We start from the raw sequence: 22,326 nt of genomic DNA, 5'->3' as shown, positions 1-22,326 counted from the left end.
CGAAACTACTCATCAAATATAATGAGGGGAACTTGCTCATTGATTCTAAGAAAAATCTGAAGTAACCGAGTTGGCAAAGGAATATCAATTCACACAGAGTGCTAGGAGGAGTTTGGCATAGGGTGCAGAAACTATTTCCCAAGGAAAGGTGTGTGGTTCAACAATAGAGTACCTGGGAACTTTCATTCAGGCACAAATCAGCATGAGTTTGGAGGTAACTTGGTACAAATTAGGGATTATCAGGCAAATCACAATACAATTAACCTACTCAACTATCACCACCTCCCCATCCCAACTCAAACAAGAGAGCATTTAATAAATGCTTTGTTTTTCAGCTCAACACGGATACTTGTATAGTCACACATGGCAGTGCAGAGCTTGAGTATTGCTGTAAAAAGGAGATCACTGCCAAAAGTTTATCATCTTGCACTCATCAAGACAGATGCAAGAATACCAAATTTCAAAGGGAATAACAATTTCTGCTTCAGGAGAAACAGAAAAGTGGCATGAGAAAGACATTTGATACCATGTCTCTTTTCTCAGAATCATGAACAATAGCCTGAATGAAATAAATTGCCAACACTTTACTTCGAATATCGTGCATTCTAATTCCCTGAAGTCTAAGAAATTGTTCCCACTTGGAATCAGCTCTGCATAAATATCATTTACTCCTAACTCTTGCAAAAGATTTTCAAAATATTTCCTATCTTCCTGTTGTTTATCTCTTCCTTTTGTGTTTTTCCACGAAACACCACTTGGCTGCTGAGTAGGAAGAACTCAAGGAACTAATCATAGAAATGGCTCTGGGTCCTGCCAACCTCTCTGTAGGAAAATGCAGCCCGTCTATTCAGCTCCTCGTGTTCAGAAGGTTAGAGTCGCAAGCTCTCTTTTTCACCACTTGTATTTCTCTCCCTCTTTTGCCTTGAAAGTGCAATTACATTTGCAATTTGGCAACCTGAAATCTTGCCTTGAAGAGATTCTTTAAACACGAACCTCATTTCTGCATGCCAGTTGGCTCTTTATTCCTGATGGCATTAAAGCCTCACCAGATTCCTTTCTTACACAACCACCGTGTAGGAAGCCTTGGGTTATGCAAAAGATCCCCAATGCTCCTGACGATGCACTGATATGGAACAGCATCAGCAATGGTGCAAATGCTCTGACCAATCTTCCTTCCCTCCCAGACCAGCTGGACCAACAGCTGCCCTTTCACTTCCCCGCTCCCCCTTCCCAGAGCCCGAATGCTTCTTTCAAGCTGAACAAGGATTTACTTATGCCTCATTTAATTCCGAATTCTTCATTTGCTGTGCATAGTGCGGTCTTCTCTACTTTGGGAAGACGAAATACAGATTTCATAATCACTTTGTAACTGCAACTATGATCCTGAGCTTCAGCTTGCTTGCCATTTTAATTCTCTGCCTTACTCCCATTCTGACCTCTCTGGTCTCAGCCTAAAGAAACTCAACAGAAGAAACAGCACTTCATTTGTCAATTGGACAGTTCACAACCCTTCAAGACCAACATGAACATCAACGTAGTTGTTAACGTCAATATTTGGACACTATCTCATTATACTTCAGCTGCTGTCCTTATTTCGAATTAAAGAATAAAATAAACGTCAAATTAAAAGCTAGCATCAGTAATGCTTAGCAAGATTTGAGAAGATTTGTAGCTCAGGTTGAGGTTCTGGATGGGTTTTGCTTGCTGAGCTGGGAGGTTCATTTCCAGACATTCCGTCACCCTACGAGGTAACATCTTCAGTGGGCCTCAGGCAAAGCAGTGTACATAATTCCTGCTTTCTATTTATATGTTTGGGTTTCTTTGGGTTGGTAATCATCAGCCTGAACTTTCTATGTGCCTCTTTGTGAATAAAAATTTCATCAAAATTATTGTGACTCATTTTCCAAGTAATGATCACCAACCCAAATATATAAATAGAAAGCAGGAATTATGTACACTGCTTCACCTGAGTCCCACTGAAGATGTTACCTCGTAGGGTGACGAAACATCTGGAAATGAACCTCCCAGCTCAGCAAGCAAATCTACATTCAGAAATGATCAGGAAGCCACTGGATTGTTGTGAAATCCTAGCTGGTTCACAATTGCCTTTGAGGGAAGGAAATCTATCATCCTTACCTGCTCTGGTCTACATGTGACTCCAGACCAAGAGAATTTTTTTTTCCCCCCTAACTGTCCTCTGAAATAGCCAAGCAAATTGCTTATTCACATTCAACAAACCAGCTAGTCACCACCTTCTCTCGGGCAGTTTGGATTGGTCATAAATGCTAGCCTTGCCAAGGAAACCACGACAAATCTTGTGAATGAATAAAACAAAACTTATCTCCTTGGCTCCTCCATTGCTTCCTTGACTTGCTTTTCACCATCACCCCTTTTATCAGTTAGTCTCTCTACATTCTACCCTTAGAATGATTTCCTATTGTACTTCCCTTTCCCTTACGTTAAAATTGTTAGTTTTCTCTTCTTACAGTACTGACAGAAAGCTATTGACCTGAAATTTTAACTCTTCCTCAGCATTAGGCAACATCTTTCAAACATTTTCAGAGGTTATTTCACATTTCCAGCATCTGCAGTATTTCAGTTCAGTGTTACAGCATCGACTTATCTGTATTGGTTGAGATATGCTCAATTTGTACAGGTTGGATTAAGAGGCTCTCTCATCTGTATCTTTCAATGAGAGCGGGCTTATCAGCTGAATCATCAGGCAGGGCAAAAAGGAAATGAAAATAATCAAATTTGCAAAGAAATTAGACTCATTAATAGCCTGACACCTTGTCAAGTTGATACTGCAATTCTGCTTTGCAGGGGAAGGTCTGAACATTGCATCACATAGCATACTGGTATCAAGGATAAAATTCATTCCATATAACTTCCACACATCATAAAACAGAATAATAGAATTGGACTAGGAATTAGATTTGCTCGCAATAACCATTATTTATTTAAATTGAGCAGGAAGAAACAAAGCTCAAAAATAGCCAAGATCATCAGCCTGAACTTTCTATGTGCCTCTTTGCGAATAAATATTTCACAAAAATTATTGTGACTCATTTTCCAAGTAGTGAAGATTTGGGTTGTTTTAATTGTAGCTCTCCGAGGGGGTGCCCTTTTCTTTGGTATTGTACAAGCTAACAAGTGCTGACAGCACAGGGACCACTGCCCCTAGTACAACTGGGGATGGGCACTGAATACTGGCCCTGCCACAATGTTCCCAATCCAAGGCTGAATAAAATAAACCCACTTTGATGGATAAATGCCGGTGCCGTGTCTACATTGGAACAGCCTGGCTAGATGGAAGTTTTGGAGCAAATCTTTGGCATGATAGCGAGGAGGGGATGCAGTCAGAGCCCACTGCCTATTCAGTGTTCTCTGCTATTTCTTGATGTCATGTGGAAGGGATCAAATTTGCTGGGCTGGATTCTGAAGGGTGGGATTGTTTTTATTCACTCGTGGGCCTGCATTTTTTGCCAGACCTTAATTGACTTGAAAAAAGTGGTGGTGAGCTGCTTTTTTGACCTGCTGCAGCCCAAATGCTATAGGTAGACCCCGAATACCAGCAGGGAGAGACCTAATGACAGTGAAGGAATGGTGATGTATTTCTAAGTCAAGATGGTGAGTGAATTGGAGGGACCTTGCAAGTGGCGGTGTTCCCATGTACCTGTTGCCCTTGTCCTTCTGGGTGGAAGTGGTCAAGAGATTGAAAGGTGCTGTCTAAGGATCTCTGGCAAATTTCTGCAGTCATCTTGCAGCGAGTATACACTGCTGCTACTGAGTGTCAGTGATGTCCTGTGGATGTGGTGCCAATCAGGTGGGCTGCTTTGTCCTGGAATGGTGTCCACCTTCTCAAGTGTTATTGGAGCTGCAGCTGTCCAGGCAAGCAGGAGTATCTCATCACACTCTTGTCTTGGGCCTTATAGATGGTGGACAAGCTGAGGGGAGCCAGGAAGTGAGTTATTCACTGCAGGAGGCGGCAGAGATGGACCATCTATCCAGTATGGCTGGCTCAAGATGTTGCAAATTCAAACGCTGAACTCTACCATCACTGAGGAAACACATGTTCATGCTGGCTCCTCTGGTTAATTGTCCACCACCAACAACTGGATGAAGCAGGACTGCTGAGATTTAGTCTGATGTATTAGATGTAGGATTGCTTAAATTTCTGTCCAGCATTCTGCTTCCTGCTTAGTGGGCGGCACGGTGGCACAGTGGTTAGCACTGCTGCCTCACAGCGCCTAAGACCCGGGTTCAATTCCCGCCTCAGGCGACTGACTGTGTGGAGTTTGCACGTTCTCCCCGTGTCTGCGTGGGTTTCCTCCGGGTGCTCCGGTTTCCTCCCACAGTCCAAAAGATGTGCTGGGTCAGGTGAATTGGCTATGCTAAATTGCCCGTAGTGTTAGGTAAGGGGTAAATGTAGGGGTATGGGTGGGTTTCGCTTCGGCGGGTCGGTGTGGACTTGTTGGGCCGAAGGGCCTGTTTCCACACTGTAATGTAATGTAATCTAATCTAATCTAATCTAATCCTCAGTTTAGCATACAGGTCATTGTGTATGGTAGCTTCTCGAGGTTGGTGCTCACTTTTAGCCAAGGCGGTGCTACCCTGAGAAAATTTTCTGAACTCCCAGGCTGAGTCTTCTGGATAGATAGTAATGGTAAAGTGGCGATGGTTTCCATTGAAATAGTTGCTGCTGCTGGCCTACTATCCTTCAGATTAATTGATCCTCTTTCGCATAATGCTAATACCAAGCAACAGAAAAGAAGATATTCTCATTGCGAAGGCGGAACTTTGTCTTAATACTTTCCTGTGTAATGGCTACTCTGACAAACAGTCGTAGCCAAATGTACCCGCACCCATCAGGCTGACGAGGTCAAGATCGAGGAAATGATTTCTTCTTGTTTCTCTCACCTCCTCCACAACATGCTGTAGCTACGACTTTCAGGACTTCAACAGCACAGTCAGCTGCAATGCTCCCAATCCACTCAGTTCTGGACATTGATGGCCCTTAATCAGAATATATTCTCTGCCCCAGCTTCCTTTAGTGCTTCCTCCAGTGCTGTTCCAAAGAATATAAATTCATCAGCTGAGAGGGAGTGGTAAGTGGTTTCTTTACCGGTGTTGTTTGCTGTAACAAGACTTCATGAAGCTCCTAAGTCAGTGTTGAGTACCCCAGGATCACTCCCTTCTGACCCCATACAACTAAGATGGCAACACTGATGAGTCTGCCCTGCCTTTGGAACAGGATATATGTAGGGACCGTAACAGAGGAGTTAAGGGCACAAGCTGAAAAGAATGAATCTGAGAGGATGACACTGTCAAGGTGCTGTTCAATCAGTCTGTGCAGCAGCTCTCCCACTTTTGGCATGAGTTTCCAGGTATTAGGGAGGAGAACTTTGAATAGTCGATTAGGCTGGGTGTGCCTGTACTAAAGGTTGTCGTGGGAGGTGCATATTTGCTTTATTCTGACACTCTCCTGTAGTGACTTGATACAAATGAGTAATGCGTTGAATCATTTCAAAGGGCATTTAGCAGTCAATCACATTGCTGAGTTTCTGAACTCTCATGTAGGTCAGGACAGATTAGCAAAGTAGATTTCTTTCCCTAAAGAACATTAGTGAACCAGATAGGTTTTTGGAACAATGGAGCTATTTTGTGAGCAGCTCTGCTGATGCAAACTTGCTATTCCATAAGACGTGAATTTAACTTTTCCAGCTACCAAAATGAACTCATATCTCTAGGCAATTAAGTTTTTAGCTTATAAGATCATTCACAGAACCTTTATTCCAGTGTGCTTAGTGTATTTTCAATATTCAATACAGTCAGCTGATCTGCATAGAAATCGTCATACAATCACAGAATCCCTATAGTGTGGAAACAGGCCCTTTGGCCGACAAGTCCACACTGACCCTCTGAAGAGTAACCCACATAGACCCATTTCCCTACCCTACCACTCTACACTTATCCCTGACTAATGCACTTAACCTACACATTTCCGTGTAACACAATGGGCAATTCAGCCTGGCCAATTCACCTAATCTCCACATCCTTGGACTGTGGGAGGAAACCGGAGCACCGTCGCCCGAGGCGGGAATCGAATCCGGGATCCTGGCACTGAGAGAGAGCAGTGCCAACCACTGAGCTATCGTGCCACCCTTAACTGCACATGGAGCAATGGTATATGCTAACACTCATCACCAGAGTCAGAAGGGTATGATTTCAAGTTCCATTTGAGGCTTGACAAAATCTAGGTCTACACTCTCAGCTGTCCATCAATTAGACATTAAACCGAGGCAGACCTCACTTTCTCCTCCATTAAACCGAGGACCCAACTACTCTTTCAATTGGGGCTCAAGAAAATTGCATGGCAAAAATAAAATCGGGGAGTTTTTCCTGGTATCCTGGCCAAGAACAGCCAAGCATAGATACTTCAGTGGTTATCATGCTGCTGCCTGTGGGAGCTTGCTGTACATAGGTTGACTACTACATTTCCTTTGACAGTGACTACACTTCAGAGAGTACTCACTAGGCTGGAAAGCATGTCCAGATATGTTGAGATCATAAAAGGTCCGACCTAAGGTACATATTTCTTTTTAATTAACAATCAGATTAAGATCACAACTCCAACAAGAATTAACTAAATAAGCATTTTCCTCAAACATATTAGAACAAATTCTTAAATGTTAAATTTTTAGTTGTGATATATGAAGTAAGCTTAAAGAAAAGCATATCTCCTATTGGCACCATTAGCTGCCTTTGTTCATGGGAATATGCAAGCAACAAAAACAAAGGAGGAAATCAGAGCGAGACATTACATAGCAGTAACAAATGAAATGTTCTTTTCAAACAGGATGATTGCAGGATGCATCTACAGTTACAGCATCTCGTTGGTTTCCATGGTAACCAATTGGGAATGACTCTCTTCCCCACATTAAGACCTAGCTGCTTGACTCAGCAGGTAAGGAGAACCACACTCCAGCACAAATCAGCAGCCAGCACTGTTATTTGTACTGCGCTGCTTGAATAAATGGAATTGATTACACAGAGAGACCGAGAATAAGATGAAGCAGAGAGGAGGAGTGTATGATAGATGTCTGGTTGTTAAGGCAAGTGAGAGGCCAGGCTAATTTTTAAAAAAATATATCATGGGATGTGGGTGTCTCGGGCTAGGCCAACATTTATTATCAATCCCTAATTACTCTCAAGGTGGTGGTGGCCAGCTGCCTTTGTGATCTTACACGGTCCGAGGGCTGAAAAGCCACCCACGATGCTGAAGGGTGGGTGTTCCAGGATGTTGACCCAGCCACGCTGAAGGAATGAAAATACATTTTTAAGATGGCGAATATACAAGGTTCAATAGGGAAGTGAAAAAAAAGACAGTGAAGTGAAGAAAGGAGATTGGAAATAAATCAAACAGGAACCTACCAATATTCTGCAGCCATATAGATCGTGAAAGAGTAAGAAGCAGAGATGTCAGAAAAAACTAATCTGAGTCTGTATGGGATGGTAACATTGCTAAAATAATCCCAAAAATACAAATAAAAGTCAGTCAAGTGATGGCATGGATGAGGAGGGATAGAAGAATTGCTATGAGTTATGACATACTTGCAATGAGATTAAGCCTTTAATGCAGTAAAACATCGGAGGGCAGTTCACAGAGTTAGAGTTGGGCAAATTGACAGCAAGCCAAAGGACAATAAGACAGATAATAGAAAGCTTGGTCGAGTAAGTAAAATATATAAGAATGCGGAGGATTTAAACAAGGGGATTTCAGAGATTTGACCTAGATGGTTGAATGCTGGCTGGCAATAATGAGAAAAGGGAATGAAAGCAGCACATCGGCCTGAGTTGGAGGTACATAGATCGAGGGAGGGTTTGGAGTTGGAGTGATTATGATGAGGGGTGGCTGAAGTGGAGGAATGATTTTAACATGAACACTGATAATCTCAAATCAAGTGTTACTGGACCGGAGTAAATGTTGGTCAGCATTCACAGGAGAACAAGACTTGCTGAGAGCGAGAATGTAGACAGCAGCTCTATTGGATGAGTTAATCTTCATACAGGGCTTAAGATAGGAGTCTGATCAAAAAAGCACTGTACAAGTCCAATTTGAAGGAAACAAGAACAAAGATGAAGCTTTTAGCAGCAAACTGACCAAATCAGAAGTGGAGGCAAACAGTATTACAAGTCACAATAAGGTCATGTATGGAGAAGACATGGGAGTCTGAAGAAATATCCTCCTAAATTCCACAGCAACCCTAAGTTCCATTTCATGCACAAGTTACTGCAGAGCTGTGGATGAGTTGTAATTTAGGGACTGAAGATAGGAGATGCTGTCTTGGAGAGAGCATCTGGAGGATAAAGTACTGCGTTCAGCTCAAATACCCTCATCATTCTAGACATGCATGGTGTAAGCTTGCCCTTGGAACACTGACTGAGGCAATATACCAATATTAATACCTCCATGCCTGTATGCGAGCACCTTCAGAAAAGGCAAAAGGGATAATTAGGAATTTCAGGAGAAACAATCCAGCCACATTTCACTTGCCCAGTGTTGCCCACACTTTCACATCATACAAGGCACTTTAAAAATTGCTTACAGCCAATAAGTGGGGTGCCTGCCTCAGTCAACACAGAAGCAGAAAGAGCAAAGAGAAATCTCAACTGAAGCGGAACGTGTTCAACAAAAACATTCTGATTAGACATCCCCTGGGAAAACAAGTCACTCCAGATAAATCTGACCCAGTCAGTGGTTTAAGTACAGATGCAAACCGTGTCAAGGCAGCATTGATTCGGTGGACTGGAAATTAAAAAGAGCCAAGAGTCAATTCCTGAGGCATTACTTTCATTTTTATACTCTCCAGCAACATCCCGAGCTATTATGGTCAGAGTGAAAGATGAAGAATAATCACCTGGGAAGTCTGCGGTGATTACAGTCGATTGAGGCTGAAGTATCTTTGGTAACGTAAGCAACCCTGAAGCCAAGTGTAGGCAGAAGGAAAGGGAAGTGAATAGCAGAGCATCAATTTTAAACTTAAAAGAAGTGAAAGGGCAAAAAGAAAATAGGAGCAAGAGGCAGCCAGCCAATTCAGGACCTTGACTCTTTTCTAGTCAATGAGATTACAGCTGATTGGCATCTAACCTCCATCTGTTCTCTTTAATAATTACTATCTTAATGTAACAAAATCAGTCTCAACATTGAACTTTTCAATAGACCCACTGCCTCACAAGCTTTTTATTGGGGTGGTGGGGGGCACTTTGCACAAAATGAGTGGATCCTGACAACATTCCTCAAGTCAAAATTGATGCTTCCTCGCTCAACAGGAAATAGTTTCTCACCATCCATCCTGTCAGTTCCTTTAATTATCATAAACATTGAAATAAACATCTTCATCTTAACAAGATCACCCTTTAATTTTCTAGAGACAAGGGAATACAATTGAGTTCTGGCAGTTATCGTATCAGGATTTTGGATGTCAGAGGTCCAGATTCAGATGTGTTTCATCTCATGTCATGGCATACACTGTCTCCAACAAGTAAGCATGGAGGTGACTTCCATTGTTGACTCTACTATTAATCAAGTCGACCACAATATGAAGGCTATATTGTTCCAATATTTAGTTGAATAGGGCTTGGCTTGTAGTTGTTACCTCTCTGCCATTTAATGGCAAAGACAGAGTTAAAATTTCAGTCATATACACACTAATTTTTAGTCTAATTTAGTGGCCACACATGATGAACCCACAATCTAACAGCCAGGATGAAGACTTTCCACTCCAAGTCATCACTAGCAGCTTAAAGGGGCATTTCGTATGTACATGAGTGTAGCTCTTTATATTAAAGACTAGATATTCCACAGACTGAACCCAGAGTTAATTTTATGACTCAAAATCAGGAACTCATCCAGTCTGAGTTATATGAAAGCACAGCTCACCTCCATTGCGAAATGGTAAATTCAATGGCTTTGCACTTTTTTAGGGTATTCCTGTCCTTAGCTTATACTGAGAACAACCCAGCATGGGGAGGCCATTCAACTCCTTGTAGCTATGCTAACTTTTTGCAAGAGCCATCTAATTATCTCCCCGCACCCACTCCTTCCCCAAAACCTTGCAACTCTATAGATTTTAGCCATGCTTAAAACCTCTCTCTGAACTGGTGTTTGCCTGAGTGGTGGCTGAACAATTGGTTTTGATGGTCTTTCAGCTGTCTAAGACCCAAAGCTCTGGAATCCTCTCACTTAAACTTCCCCACCTCGGTCATCCTCAAAAATACCAGGCTTTTACACATCTGTCTAATAGTGCCTCACATACTCACTGTCAAATATTCACAAAATCACAGAATCTGTACAGTGAGGAACTGGCCATTTGGCCCAACAATTCCACACTGATTCTCCCAAAAGTAACCCATCCAGACCCATTCCTCTATGCTATTATCCTATATTTATCCCTGACCAATGCACCTAACCTACACAACCCTGAACACTATGGGACAATTTACCAGGGCCAATTCACCTGACCTGCACATCTTGGATTGTGGGAGAAACCAGAGCACCCGGAGGAAACCCACACAGACACTGGGAGAATGTGCAAACTCCACACAGACAGTCACCCGAGGCTGGAATCGAAGTCGGGTCTCTGGAGCTGTGAGGCAGTAGTGCTACCCACTGAGCCACAGTGCCGTCCAGCTATTGTCCTGACAGCTGTCCCCTGAAGTGTCTTGGATGTTTTATTAAAGGTGCTATATAAATGTAAATTACCGTTAATTGAAAGACTGCAAAGATAAAAAAAGTCTTGATATTAGAAATGCCTGAAACAGAGTCATACTAACAGTTTAGTATTTCCATTTCTATCTTCTCTTGCTGAGCTGATTCAAAGTGGTTTAGCAGTGTAGATAATGACTAACTTGGTACTTACTGGAAGAGTTCAATGGTGTGGAGGAAATAGGAATATTCAGCTCTGACTGACTATTTTGGGTGCTGTTGCTCTCATACGAATCCTGCCCATCTGTCTGGCCCGCTGGAGAGGAAGCAATTTCTGCCAGCACCTCCAAGTCTTTCAAGATCACCTGGAATCACAAATGAATGCTACTCTTAAGAGGTCAACAGAGCCAGTGATTTTACTGTGCATTCAGAACATTCCACACAAATTTATTACAATACATACATTGCTGTTTGTTAAAAATAAAATACAGAAGTAAACAACAGCCATGGGGAAAAAATTGCTTAACCACATAAATCAGTTTAATTAAAATATGCATTTAGACCACTCCAATGTAATTAGGATAACTGATAAGTCCATCTTGAGAACAGATCCTCATCTGTACATCAGCCTTGGTTAAAATTTCTTATGGAGAAGGCTATAAATCAGTTCTGGAACCAATCCTGGATCTGAGAGACTGCAGTCTTTTCTTTAAACACATCCAGCAGTAATATTGAGATTTGATATTCCTTGATCACGACACACTACTTTCATCAAATTCTTGGAGATCGAGTCAAAGATCATTTAATCAAAAACTCTTCCTGTTTGGTTTCATTATCTCTGCACCTTTAAATAGTCTGCCATACCAGGCAAAGCAACCAAGTATTAAAGCACTCTCAATGACAGCCATATAAAAGAACTGCATGACTATATGACCAACTCAAAAAGGTATTAGTTTTCTGCAATAGTGTGGCCAAGTTTGACCACCACATCCTGTGTACTGCTCTCTTCAATTTAGCCAATCAAGCTAAATACTTGTAATTGCTTAACTTTTCCAATTCTGCCTTTGTTCAATTGATTAATGGATGGGAAATAGGGAGAAACGAAACCAGGCACCACAGACCTACAACCATGATTCAGAATGTGTTCAGAGTAAGATTCGAAGAATGGTGATATCGTGTACAGAGTGCATTGAGGACGCAAACAAGCATCCATTATCTTATAAATGAACCAAAGGGCCCTGTTGAAAGCCCTCTTCCATTCACACTGTCCGCTCTTCATCTGCTGAACACAGCGTCTCAAGAGTGGATCACAGTTGGAGTGCACTAAGTGCAAAACATGGTGAGATTAGGAAAGGCTGTGGATAGAACCAGGGCCCTACTCGTTTCTGCTGTCAAATTACAAGTTGTCTTCACCAACTGAACCATTGGCAAAGCTCCCAGGTTTATTTACAGTGGTTTTTGAAAGACAGACTTTAGGTTCCTGAAGTTTAATGTATTTTCCCATCCAACTCAGTCAATTTGGGTCTCATGTCTTCATAATTTCCCTGGTTCAGATTTAGCCCATTCACTTCCAATGTAAATACAAAATCCTATCAAATTCTGCTCACTCATCCCTAAAGATTCTTTTACAACAAGATTGCTAATTAACCCTTTATTACATAATACTCTATATAAAATAACATGCTCCCTCAACATACTGCTCAAGAAAACCATCCCTAACACACTTGAGAAACTCACCTTCTGCAGCTTTAGTGGCTGAATTGGTTTACTTAGTCAACATACTGATAAAAGTCAACCATGATAACTGTGTTGCCCATTTCCTTGCTTCTCCCATCTCTGGAGTAATACTGTGCCCCTTACTTCCAATACTTTAGGGGAGGTGATGGCCTTGTGGTATTATTGCTCGTCTGTTAATCCGGAGACCTGGCAGTATTCTGGGGACCTGAATTCGAATCCTATCACAGAAGATGGTGGAATTTGAACTCAACAGGTATCTGAAATATCTAATGACCACCGTGAAATCGTTGCAGATTGTCAAAAAAAAAACCTTTGGATTCACTAATGTCTTTTCAGGGAGGACCTGGCTTACATGTGACTCCAGACCCAGAGCAACGTGGTTGGAAAGCAGGGCTTAAGATTGCTCCCAGTGCAAGTGAGTTTAAGAACAAAAGAACTGATCAAAAGAACACGTAGCTGAAGAACAATTGTAGGATGAAGGGTATTCCATTTCTGAGTAATTGGAACTGGTTCCGGGACACGTGGAACCTGTGTATGATGGGCAGGTTGTACCGTAATTGGGCTGGAATGGATATTCTTGCAGGGAGATTCACTATTGCTATTGGAGTGAGTTTAAACTCGCATGTTAGGGGAATAGGAACCTGAAGAACAATCAGGGATAGGCAATATATGGTGGCCTGGACAGTGACGCCCTTATCCTGTGACTGAATAGAAGACAAAACCACTATTTTTTGGCCTAGGAGAAGGCTCTAACCAATATGTACTGCCCTTTGCTGTTTATTAGCTCCACCCAAACAGATTCCACACATTGCTTTTTTGATCTGAGATCCTTCCTTACTAACTTACTGATCCCATCCCTATTATTAGTATAACGCAGATTCCTTTTCCTTCTTGTCTGTCCTTCCTCAACCGTTCCCACCCCTGGTCAGAATGCAGCCGTGTTTGTGTAATGACAAGTAAATCAAATCCATCTAATGCTATTTGTGCCTTTACAGTAACAACCCTGCTACAAATCCTGCATCCATTCAGGTGGAGAGTTCTTGACTTTGTTTTTTTTGACATCACTCTGCTTTCAAAGCATACCCAACTCTTAGCGATGTTTCTCTTGTCTTCTAGTATCCCTAGCATCATTTTAACTTCCTATTATTAATTTTATTTCCTTCCAAGTTACGTTACCCCTTCAGGTTCCCATCCCCCACATTTGCAATAGCGAATCTCCCTGCAAGAATATCAGTTTCAATCCAATTAAGGTGCAATCTGTCCACCTTATACAGGTTCCGCCAGTCCTAGAACCAGTTCCAATTGATTAGAAATTTGATGCCTTTCATCCTACAATAGTTCTCCAGCCACGTGTTTATTTGATCAACCTTCTTGTCCTTAAGCTCACTAGCACTGGGAGCAATCTTAAGGCCTGCTTTTTCGTTTCCTTCCTAACTCCCTGAAAACTTCCTTCAGGACTTCATCCCAGTCCCTACCTATGTAGACCGTGACTTCTAGCTGATCTCTCCCTCTCGCTTCAGAAAAAAATCCTTGACTCTGGCACTATCCTGGAGTCATGTTTACTGCCACAGAAATGCCTGCCTGATCCGTGACCATGGAATCCCCTATAATTGTCGCTCTTCTTCCTCCTTAACTGTACAGCTGAGATGCCTGTGGGGCCAGGGGCTTAGCTGTGGCTACACTTACCTGAGGAACCATCATCCTCACAAGTTTCCAACATGGAACACTGATTAGCAAGTACAATATACTGAGGGGACTCATGCACTACCTGCCTGATAGTCTCACATTTCCTCTCTGCCTGTACACCTCTATCCACATAGTCCTCTGCCTCACAGATGTACCGTATGACAGTGACTCCAGGTGTCGCTCACATTCTGAAACGTGGAGCTCAAGCTTGTGCAGATATTTTAGGCTGGGACATGTCCGTGACTTCACACATACTGCAGGACGGACACTCCACTCGACCTGCCACTCTAAAACTGCTATCCTTAGTTTGAGTATGGACTTAACTTTGAAAACCTAACAGGCCATTTCTAAGAAAAAGAAAAATGTCAAGAGACTGAAACACAAACTAAATGCCCAACTTTCAATTTAAAGATTGGATGTACGGACCAAACACACTCACCAATCGGATGTTTTCACCACACACATGGTGTCACATCACCGCTGGTCTTAATACAGGTAAGGCAAAGTCAGGCTGGTCTTAATACAGGTAAGGCAAAGTCTCATTATGGCAAAGTCTCCTCCATTCTGGCAGCGTGGCTCACACTTGCTGCAGCCCCTCCCCCCCAACCCCAGCACAGGTCTTACCCCAACTCTATCCCTTCACTTCATTACATTGATGCTTGCTTGCTGCTCCTCCAAATCACTGTCTATTTCTCTCCCACGTTTACAGCTAACAGTCTCATGGGCGAACCTCTTAGCAGCAAATCCAAGACTGAACCAGTCTGCAGTTGGAACAGCTGCACCTCAACGATTCTGAGCATTCTGCTCAGGGAGACAAGTTCCGGCCATCCCAAGATCGAAATTTCCTGGCTTTGGGGATTTCAGAAACAATTTTGTCCACTATTTGCCCCATCTTTTTTGTGTGAAGTGAAGGCATTGGAGAGTGTACAGAAGAGAGTCACCAAAATGGTTCCATGGATGAGGAACTTCAGTGACAAATGCTGACTGGCAATATTAGGATTGTTTTCCTCAGGAGGAAAAAAAGTGCTGAGAGAAGGTTTGACAAAGGCATCAAAAATAACAGAGGGTTCAGACAACATAGATATAGAGAAACTATTCCCACTCAAGAAGAAATTGCAAATAAAAAGGCATACATTTAAAGTAAATGATAAAAAGTAAAAGTGACTTGAGGAAAAAAAACCTGAACCACAGAATGGTTAAGGTTGGTCATTTTTTTGCAAATTAGTGTTAGAGGCAGGTTCAGAAGGGAATTTGACTGTTATCTGAAAAGGAACAATGTGCAGGGTCACAGGGAGAAGACCAGGAAATAGCACAATGGGCCAAGTGGCGGTCTTCCCTATTACAACATTTTTGTGATTTTGATTTCAGAAGACAGTATGTGTCTGGAGTCACCTATAGATCAGTCTGGGTAAGGATAACAGATTTTCTATACTGAAAAATGTTAGGGAACCAAATAGGTGGTTAATCATAGTCTGGTAGTTTCAAAGTTGCCATTATTGCTACAAGCTTTTTATTCCAGATTTTACTGAAGAACCAAATTGGTGAGACTTGAACTTTTGTCTCTGGACTGTGAATCTAGGCCTCTGGATCACTAGCCCCAAAGCAATATGACTACACAACCTAACATTCCCTAACAGTTTACTATTCCAGATGACGTGGGTGATGAGATTACAGAAGCCAAGGGATTTTCAAAGTAAGGCAAGCTGTTACAGAAGCTGCCTCGAGTGCTCTCACCTACGCTGTTTGCATCACGATACCATCACCTACTTAATTAGTCACAATAAAACAAATCATTTTGCCTGTCATTTTTACAGTCAGATGTATTTGTTGCAGGCGAAGGAGGTAATGAAACGGCACTTCAACAACTGTTAAACCTCCCAGCAATCTGCACACACTTCATCTAGAATTCTCACACATTAACCACTGACACTGAACAGAAGGAGACTTGTTCAGCACCCCTATCCACTTCCACGCCCCACCCTTCTGGTCTGAACGACATCTGACTGCATCTTTACCATCAATGGGTTTAGCCCTCAAAGGACCTCTAGTGGTGGTTCTGTTTGTGTCTAATAAAAAGCCATTTCCTTCTATACTGTATTTGAAATAAAGAGCAAAAGCACATCACACTGTAGTCTATTCACAACAATATCAAAGATGCACACAGTATCTTCTGTATGCACGTTATGGAAGTGAGAGATTTTACAATTTTCAGTAACCTGGCATGATACACCATGGTGGCATGTAGACAAACCTGCCAGTACTAAACCTGCTCCTAAGTCAGAGTCAAAGAGTGTGGTGCTGGAAAAACACAGCTGGTCAGGCAGCATCCGAGGAGCAGCAGAATTGACGTTTCGAGCATAAGCTCTTCAAGAGCTTGTGCATGAAACGTCGATTCTCCTGCTCCTCAGATGCTGCCTGACCAGCTGTGCTTTTCCAGCACTCCACTCTTCGACTCTGATCTCCAGCGTCTACAATCCCCACTTTCTCCCTGCCCATAAGTCAATTGGTCAACTGTTGTGATGTTTTCAGTCTCTATTTATAGCAGTGCATGCTGCTGGATGAGGCTCCATGGGATGTTCTACACCATTAATTGTAAAAACAAAAGAAAAAGGGACAAGGAAAATCAAATCAATGCATCCAACTGGCACTACCCCTTCATGGTGCAACCTTCATGGACTGTTAATGAAAATAAAAATGCTGGAGATCACAGCAGGTCAGGCAGCATCATGGAGAGGGAGCAAACTAACATGGAGTCTTGATGACTCGTCATCTAGTCTCTTCAGCTCTGACAAAGTCATCGAGAAACATTACCTTGCTCTCTTTCAATGGATGCTGCCTGACCCGTTGTGATCTCTAGCACTTTTTTTCCAGTACAGAATCCAGCATCTGCAGTAATTTGCTCCTGCATGTACCATTAACTTGAACCACCCAAAGTCCAACATCTATTGTCCTGCATTAAATTAGTGGATGAATACAATGATTCCACTAGTCACAGGCAGAATGGACCTGATGAGGGGTAATAACCCTGTCAAACACATTGCCTGGAAGCCACACTCTCAATGGCCGGGATGGATGTTATAGATACTTTGATTGCTATAGTTTCTACTGTGACACAGTTATACAGCACGGAAACCGACCCTTCAGTCCAAATCATCCACACCAACCAGATATTCTAACCTAATCTAATCCCATCTACCAGCATTTTGCCCATATCTCTCTACACCCTTCCTATTCATATACCCATTCAGATGTCTTTTGAATGCTTCTACCAGCCTCCACCACTTTCTCTGGCAACTCATCAGTTACATGAACCACCCTCTGCATCAAAAGGTTACCCATCAGGTTCCTTTTAAATCTTTCCCGTCTGACCTTAGACCTATGCCCTCTAAGTTTTGGACTCTCCTACCCTGGGGAAAAGACTTTGGCTATTCACCCTATCCTTGCCCCTCATGGTTTGATAAACCTCTATAAGATGACTCTGTTTAGAGACTGTAAATTAAAACCACAGGGCCCTTTCTCAACTCAACTTAGTGGCTGACACTGATGGCAACACAGACTCTAAGCTAAGCATACAGAATGAGCCTTTGGCTAATTTTGGAAGATATTCTCTATCTAGCTCTGGGCAATCTCAGGCAATTAAGCAAATTTCAGAAGGTTTCCACAATCTATAGCACAAGTCTTTGACAAAAATTGAACAATTTTTCAACCATCAGAACTCCTTTTTAAGGCTAATCGTAAAATAACAGCTCGGCAACTGTTTTAGTGATGGTGACACCATTGAATATTGAGGGGCAGTGGTTAGATTGTCGCTCATTAGAGATGGTCATTGCCTGGCATCTGTGTGGCACGAATGTTACTTGCCAGTCGCCAGGCCAAGTCTGGATATTGTCCAGATCTTGCTGCATTTAAACGTTGACTGGTTCGGTATCTGAGGAGTCACAAATGATGCACATCCCCACTTTTGACCTTATGATGGAGGAAAGGTCATTGATAAAGCAGTTGAAGATGGTTGGGTCGAGGACAACGTCCTAAGGTACTCCTGCAGCTCCTCCTGGAGCTGAGATAACTGACCTCAGCCACAACCATCTTCCTATGTGCCAGGTATAACTCCAATCAGCAGAGAGTTTGCCCTGAGATACCCACTGATTCCCATTTTTCTATGGCTACTGGATGCCATACTCAGTCAAATACAGCCTTGATGTCAAGGGCTGGCACTCTCATCTCGTCTCTGGAAATCAGCTCTTCTGTCCATGACTGGACGAAGGCTGTAAAGAGGTCATGAGTTGAGTGTCCCTGGCACAACCCAAACTGGGCGCCACTGAGCAGGTTATTGCTGAGCTGATGCTGTTTGATAAAACTGTGGATGACACCTTCCATCACTTTACTAATGATCGAGTAGACTGATGGAGCGGGAATTGGCCAGGTTGGATTTGCTCCAGCGTTTTGCATACAGGATGCACTTGGGCAATTCCTCACATTGTTGGTTAGATGCTAGTGTTGTACTGGACTAGAACAGCTTAGCTAGGGGAGCGGCAAGTTCTGGAGCGCAAGTCTTCATTACTATTGCTGGAACATTGTCTGGACCCATAGTCTATATAGCATCCAGTGCCTCTAACCATTTCTTGATCGCACAGAATTACTACAGTGTGGGAAACAGGTCATTTGGCCCAAAAAGTCCAAACCGAACCCCTGAAGAGTTTCCCTCCCCACCCAGACCCATCCCTCTACCCTATCACGCTACATTTCCCATGACTAATGCAACTAGCCTACACACCCTTGAACACCAAGGTCCATTTAGCATGGCCAATTCACCTGACCTGCACATCTTTGGACTGTGGGAGGAAATCAGAGCACCCGGAGGAAACCCATGCAGACACGGGGAGAATGTGCAAATGCCACACAGACAGTCGCCGAGGCTGGAATCGAACCCGGGTCCATGGAGAGAATTTAGTTATATTATGTGGTGTGCCTTTAAGAATTTGTTCTGTCATGCTTCTTTTGAAGGGAAGTGTTGCAAACTTGGAGAGGAGCTGCTTGCTTCAAGCCCAGCTAGCTTTGATTTTTAAAAAAATATTGGACCACTAGAAGCACCACAAAGGAGTGGGGTCGAGCTCCCTCAGAACCAGGGTTTTGAGCTTTAGATTTCTGCAGTTGCAGGAATCTTAAAGCTGGATGTGGAAGCTGTCTGTCCACTCTCTGTTGCAGCTAAAAGCTGGGGTCCTCTTCCTGTTGCTAGAATTGCAGATGGGACAATTTTACTACTTTTGCCTTTGCCACGCCAAGGGCGTACTTGTGCGTTATGACATTGCAACAGTCAATCAGCACAGTCAGTTCTGCTATAACCTGATAGTTTTGTTCTCATGCAATCCCATATTGTAAGAAAACTGCGAAATAACAGCACCATTTAAACTAATGGAAACGGAATCACGCTATAACCAATACACGCTTTAAAAGTTCGTACTATAGAAACATTGTCCTCAATTCGTCAATCGTGTTATAGCAAATTCATATTTAAGAACCATGCATTATAGGAGACCGACCTGTAGTTTATTACTTTAAGTATTTAAACAGAGTCACAGTTAAGCCAATTTTTTTTGTCTGAATTTTAACTATAGTGTATGAATAAAGTGTGTTTTGTTTCAAGCCTGATAGTTTATCCAATTGAATTGTATCCGAAACACAACGCCTGGGTCTTGCCTTTAGAATAAGAAAAAGTTAGCATCTAGGCTACCTCTTTGACATGTTGTGAGGAAGTTTGATCTGCTCCATAACAATTGGCTGAAGACTGGCATTTGTGATGCTGGGGACTACTGGAGAAGGCACTCTGCGTCCTGTGAAGGTTGCTGCGAATGTACGGCTGAGTTGGCCTCTTCTATCATTGAGGATAGAGATATTTGTGGGAGTCTCCTCCTCCAGTGAGTTTAATTGTCCACCATCACATTCATTACTGAGGGTGGCAAGGGTATAAAATGTACTGAGTTCCTCTGTGTTGGGGAAACAATTGGAGAAAATTCTGAAGGAGTGAATTAATTTCCACTTGGAGAGGTAAGTACGATCAAGGATAGTCAGAGGGAGGTCAGTCCGAACAAGTTTGATTGAATTTTATCAAGGTGGTGATCAGGTGTGTAGATGAGAGTAGTGCAATTGATGTAGTCGATACAGATTTCAGCAAAGCCTTTGACAAGGTCCAACTTGAGAGACTGATAAAGAAAGTAGAAGCATTAGGGACCTGGGGTAACTCGGCTGGATAGATCCAAAATTGGATCAGTGACAGGAGACAGAGGGTGGTGGCAATAGGCTGTTTGTGACAGGAGCCCAGTGTCGAATGGTTACCACAACGATCAGTGCTGGGTCCCTTATTCCATGTGATATTCAGAAATGATATAGTTAGAATGTTGGGGGTGGGTAGGGGTGGGGGTATTTTGTGGATGACATCACGATTGGCTGAGTGGTTGACAGCAAGATAGTCAGTCTTAGGTTACAGGTTGGTCAAGTGGGCAGATCAGTGGCAGGTGGCACTTAACTCTGAAAATGGAGAGCGATGCACTTTGGAAGAAGTGACAAAGACAAGGAAATATTCAATGAACGGCAGGTCACTTATAAACTCAGGAAAAGAGAGGTCTTGGGCTGCTCATGGATAGATCCCAAGGGCAGCAGGACAGGTTAGTAGAGTAGTTAAGAAGTCAGGTGGGGTGCTTGCCTTTATCAGTCATGACAGACATTCTAAGAGCAGGAAGGTTAGGTTGAAGCTGGACTGAACTTTGGTTAGGCCACAGCTGAAGTAGTGTATGCAGTTCTGGTCACCACATTATGATGAAATTAGATAAGATATAGTGCGAAAACAGGCCCTTCGGCCCAACAAGTCCACACTGACCTGCCGAAGCACAACCCACCCAGACCCCATTCTCCTACATTTACCCCTTCACCTAACACTATGGGCAATTTAGCTCAGCCAATTCACCTAACCTTATAGAAGGATGTGATTGCTCTGGAAGGGATGCAGAGGAAATTCACCAGGATGTTGCCTGGGATGGAGCATTTTAGCTAGAGAGAGAAGCTGGATAAACTTGGGCTGTTTTCTTTAGAGCAGAGAAAGCCGAGGGGAGCCTTACTGAGGTCTATATTGAGAGATATGGATAGAAAGTAATTGTCCCTCATGGTTGAAGAGATAAAAACAAAGGGGCAGAATTTTAATGCGAAGGGCAAGAGCTTTAGAGGGGCTTTGAGGTAAATATTGTTCATCCAGAGGGTGGTGGCAATCTCAAATGCACTGCTTGGAGGATGGGATAAGCAGGAAACCTCAGAACCTTTTCAAAAGTAAGTGGATGACTCCTTCAATTGTCGTAACATTCAAGTTTGTGGGCCAAGTGCTGGAAAAAGTGGAATCAGTGTAGACAGAATGATGCAGACTCGATGGACCAAAGGACCTCTTCTGTGCTGTATAACTCTATAACTAAACTTTATACAAAAAGTACCTTTCATTGGAATGCTTTTATATCTGAGTTGATAAAGCATTGTGCTGGAAAAAGCAGAGGTCAGCCAGCATCTGAGGAGTAAGAGAGTGTTGACATTTTGGACATAACATTTCTGTGGGACTGCTTTTATATCTGAACAACTGCCTTTCTCTGCATTGTCAGGCTACTGCTCATGGAACTTCAGTACCCTCCATGAACTATTATGCACATGGTTAATTGCTGCCATCACAATGCATTAAACCACATTGAGGATCTCTACATCTGCAAGGTTCATCACCCTGTGACCTTCCTCAGCGACATCTGTCTATAATTGGTTAGATGATGGAACCTAATGATAAGAAGCTTTAATAAATTAACCATGTTATTAAGTACATAATCATTTCCAGAGTTAGAAAATAGATACTGTAACCCCAATGAGGATTAGTTGAAAATTCAACACACTGTACAACTTGGTTGTGTACTCAAGGCTCCTACAGACCCAAGGTCAGTCTGTTCACTCTACCTGGCTGAGTAATAGCAGTTCAGGCAGCATCCAAGGAGCAGCGAAATCGATGTTTCGGGCAATTCATCAGGAATAAAGGCAGTGAGCCTGAAGCGTGGAGAGATAAGCTAGAGGAGGGTGGGGGTGGGGAGAAAGTAGCATAGAGTACAACGGGTGAGTGGGGGAGGGGATGAAGGTGATAGGTCAGGGAGGAGAGGGTGGAGTGGATAGGTGGAAAA

At 42.8% G+C, this 22,326-nt stretch overlaps 1 protein-coding gene across 4 annotated transcripts in view; it reads right to left on the bottom strand.

Annotated features, from left to right (window-relative positions):
• vac14 (vac14 homolog (S. cerevisiae)) overlaps positions 1-22,326 on the bottom strand; it is a 330,067-nt gene that overhangs the window by 199,730 nt on the left and 108,011 nt on the right. For all 4 annotated transcript variants that reach the window (XM_043707332.1, XM_043707331.1, XM_043707329.1 and 1 more), the window contains exon 11: positions 10,923-11,073. In XM_043707332.1, the coding sequence (XP_043563267.1) occupies positions 10,923-11,073 (151 nt within the window). The remainder of the gene's footprint in view (positions 1-10,922; positions 11,074-22,326) is intronic.

This window comes from Chiloscyllium plagiosum, chromosome 17 (assembly GCF_004010195.1).
Source record: "Chiloscyllium plagiosum isolate BGI_BamShark_2017 chromosome 17, ASM401019v2, whole genome shotgun sequence".
Classification (NCBI taxonomy): domain Eukaryota; kingdom Metazoa; phylum Chordata; class Chondrichthyes; order Orectolobiformes; family Hemiscylliidae; genus Chiloscyllium; species Chiloscyllium plagiosum.
Note: the sequence above shows the minus strand (reverse complement) of the source record. Positions and strands in the feature narration are given on the sequence as shown.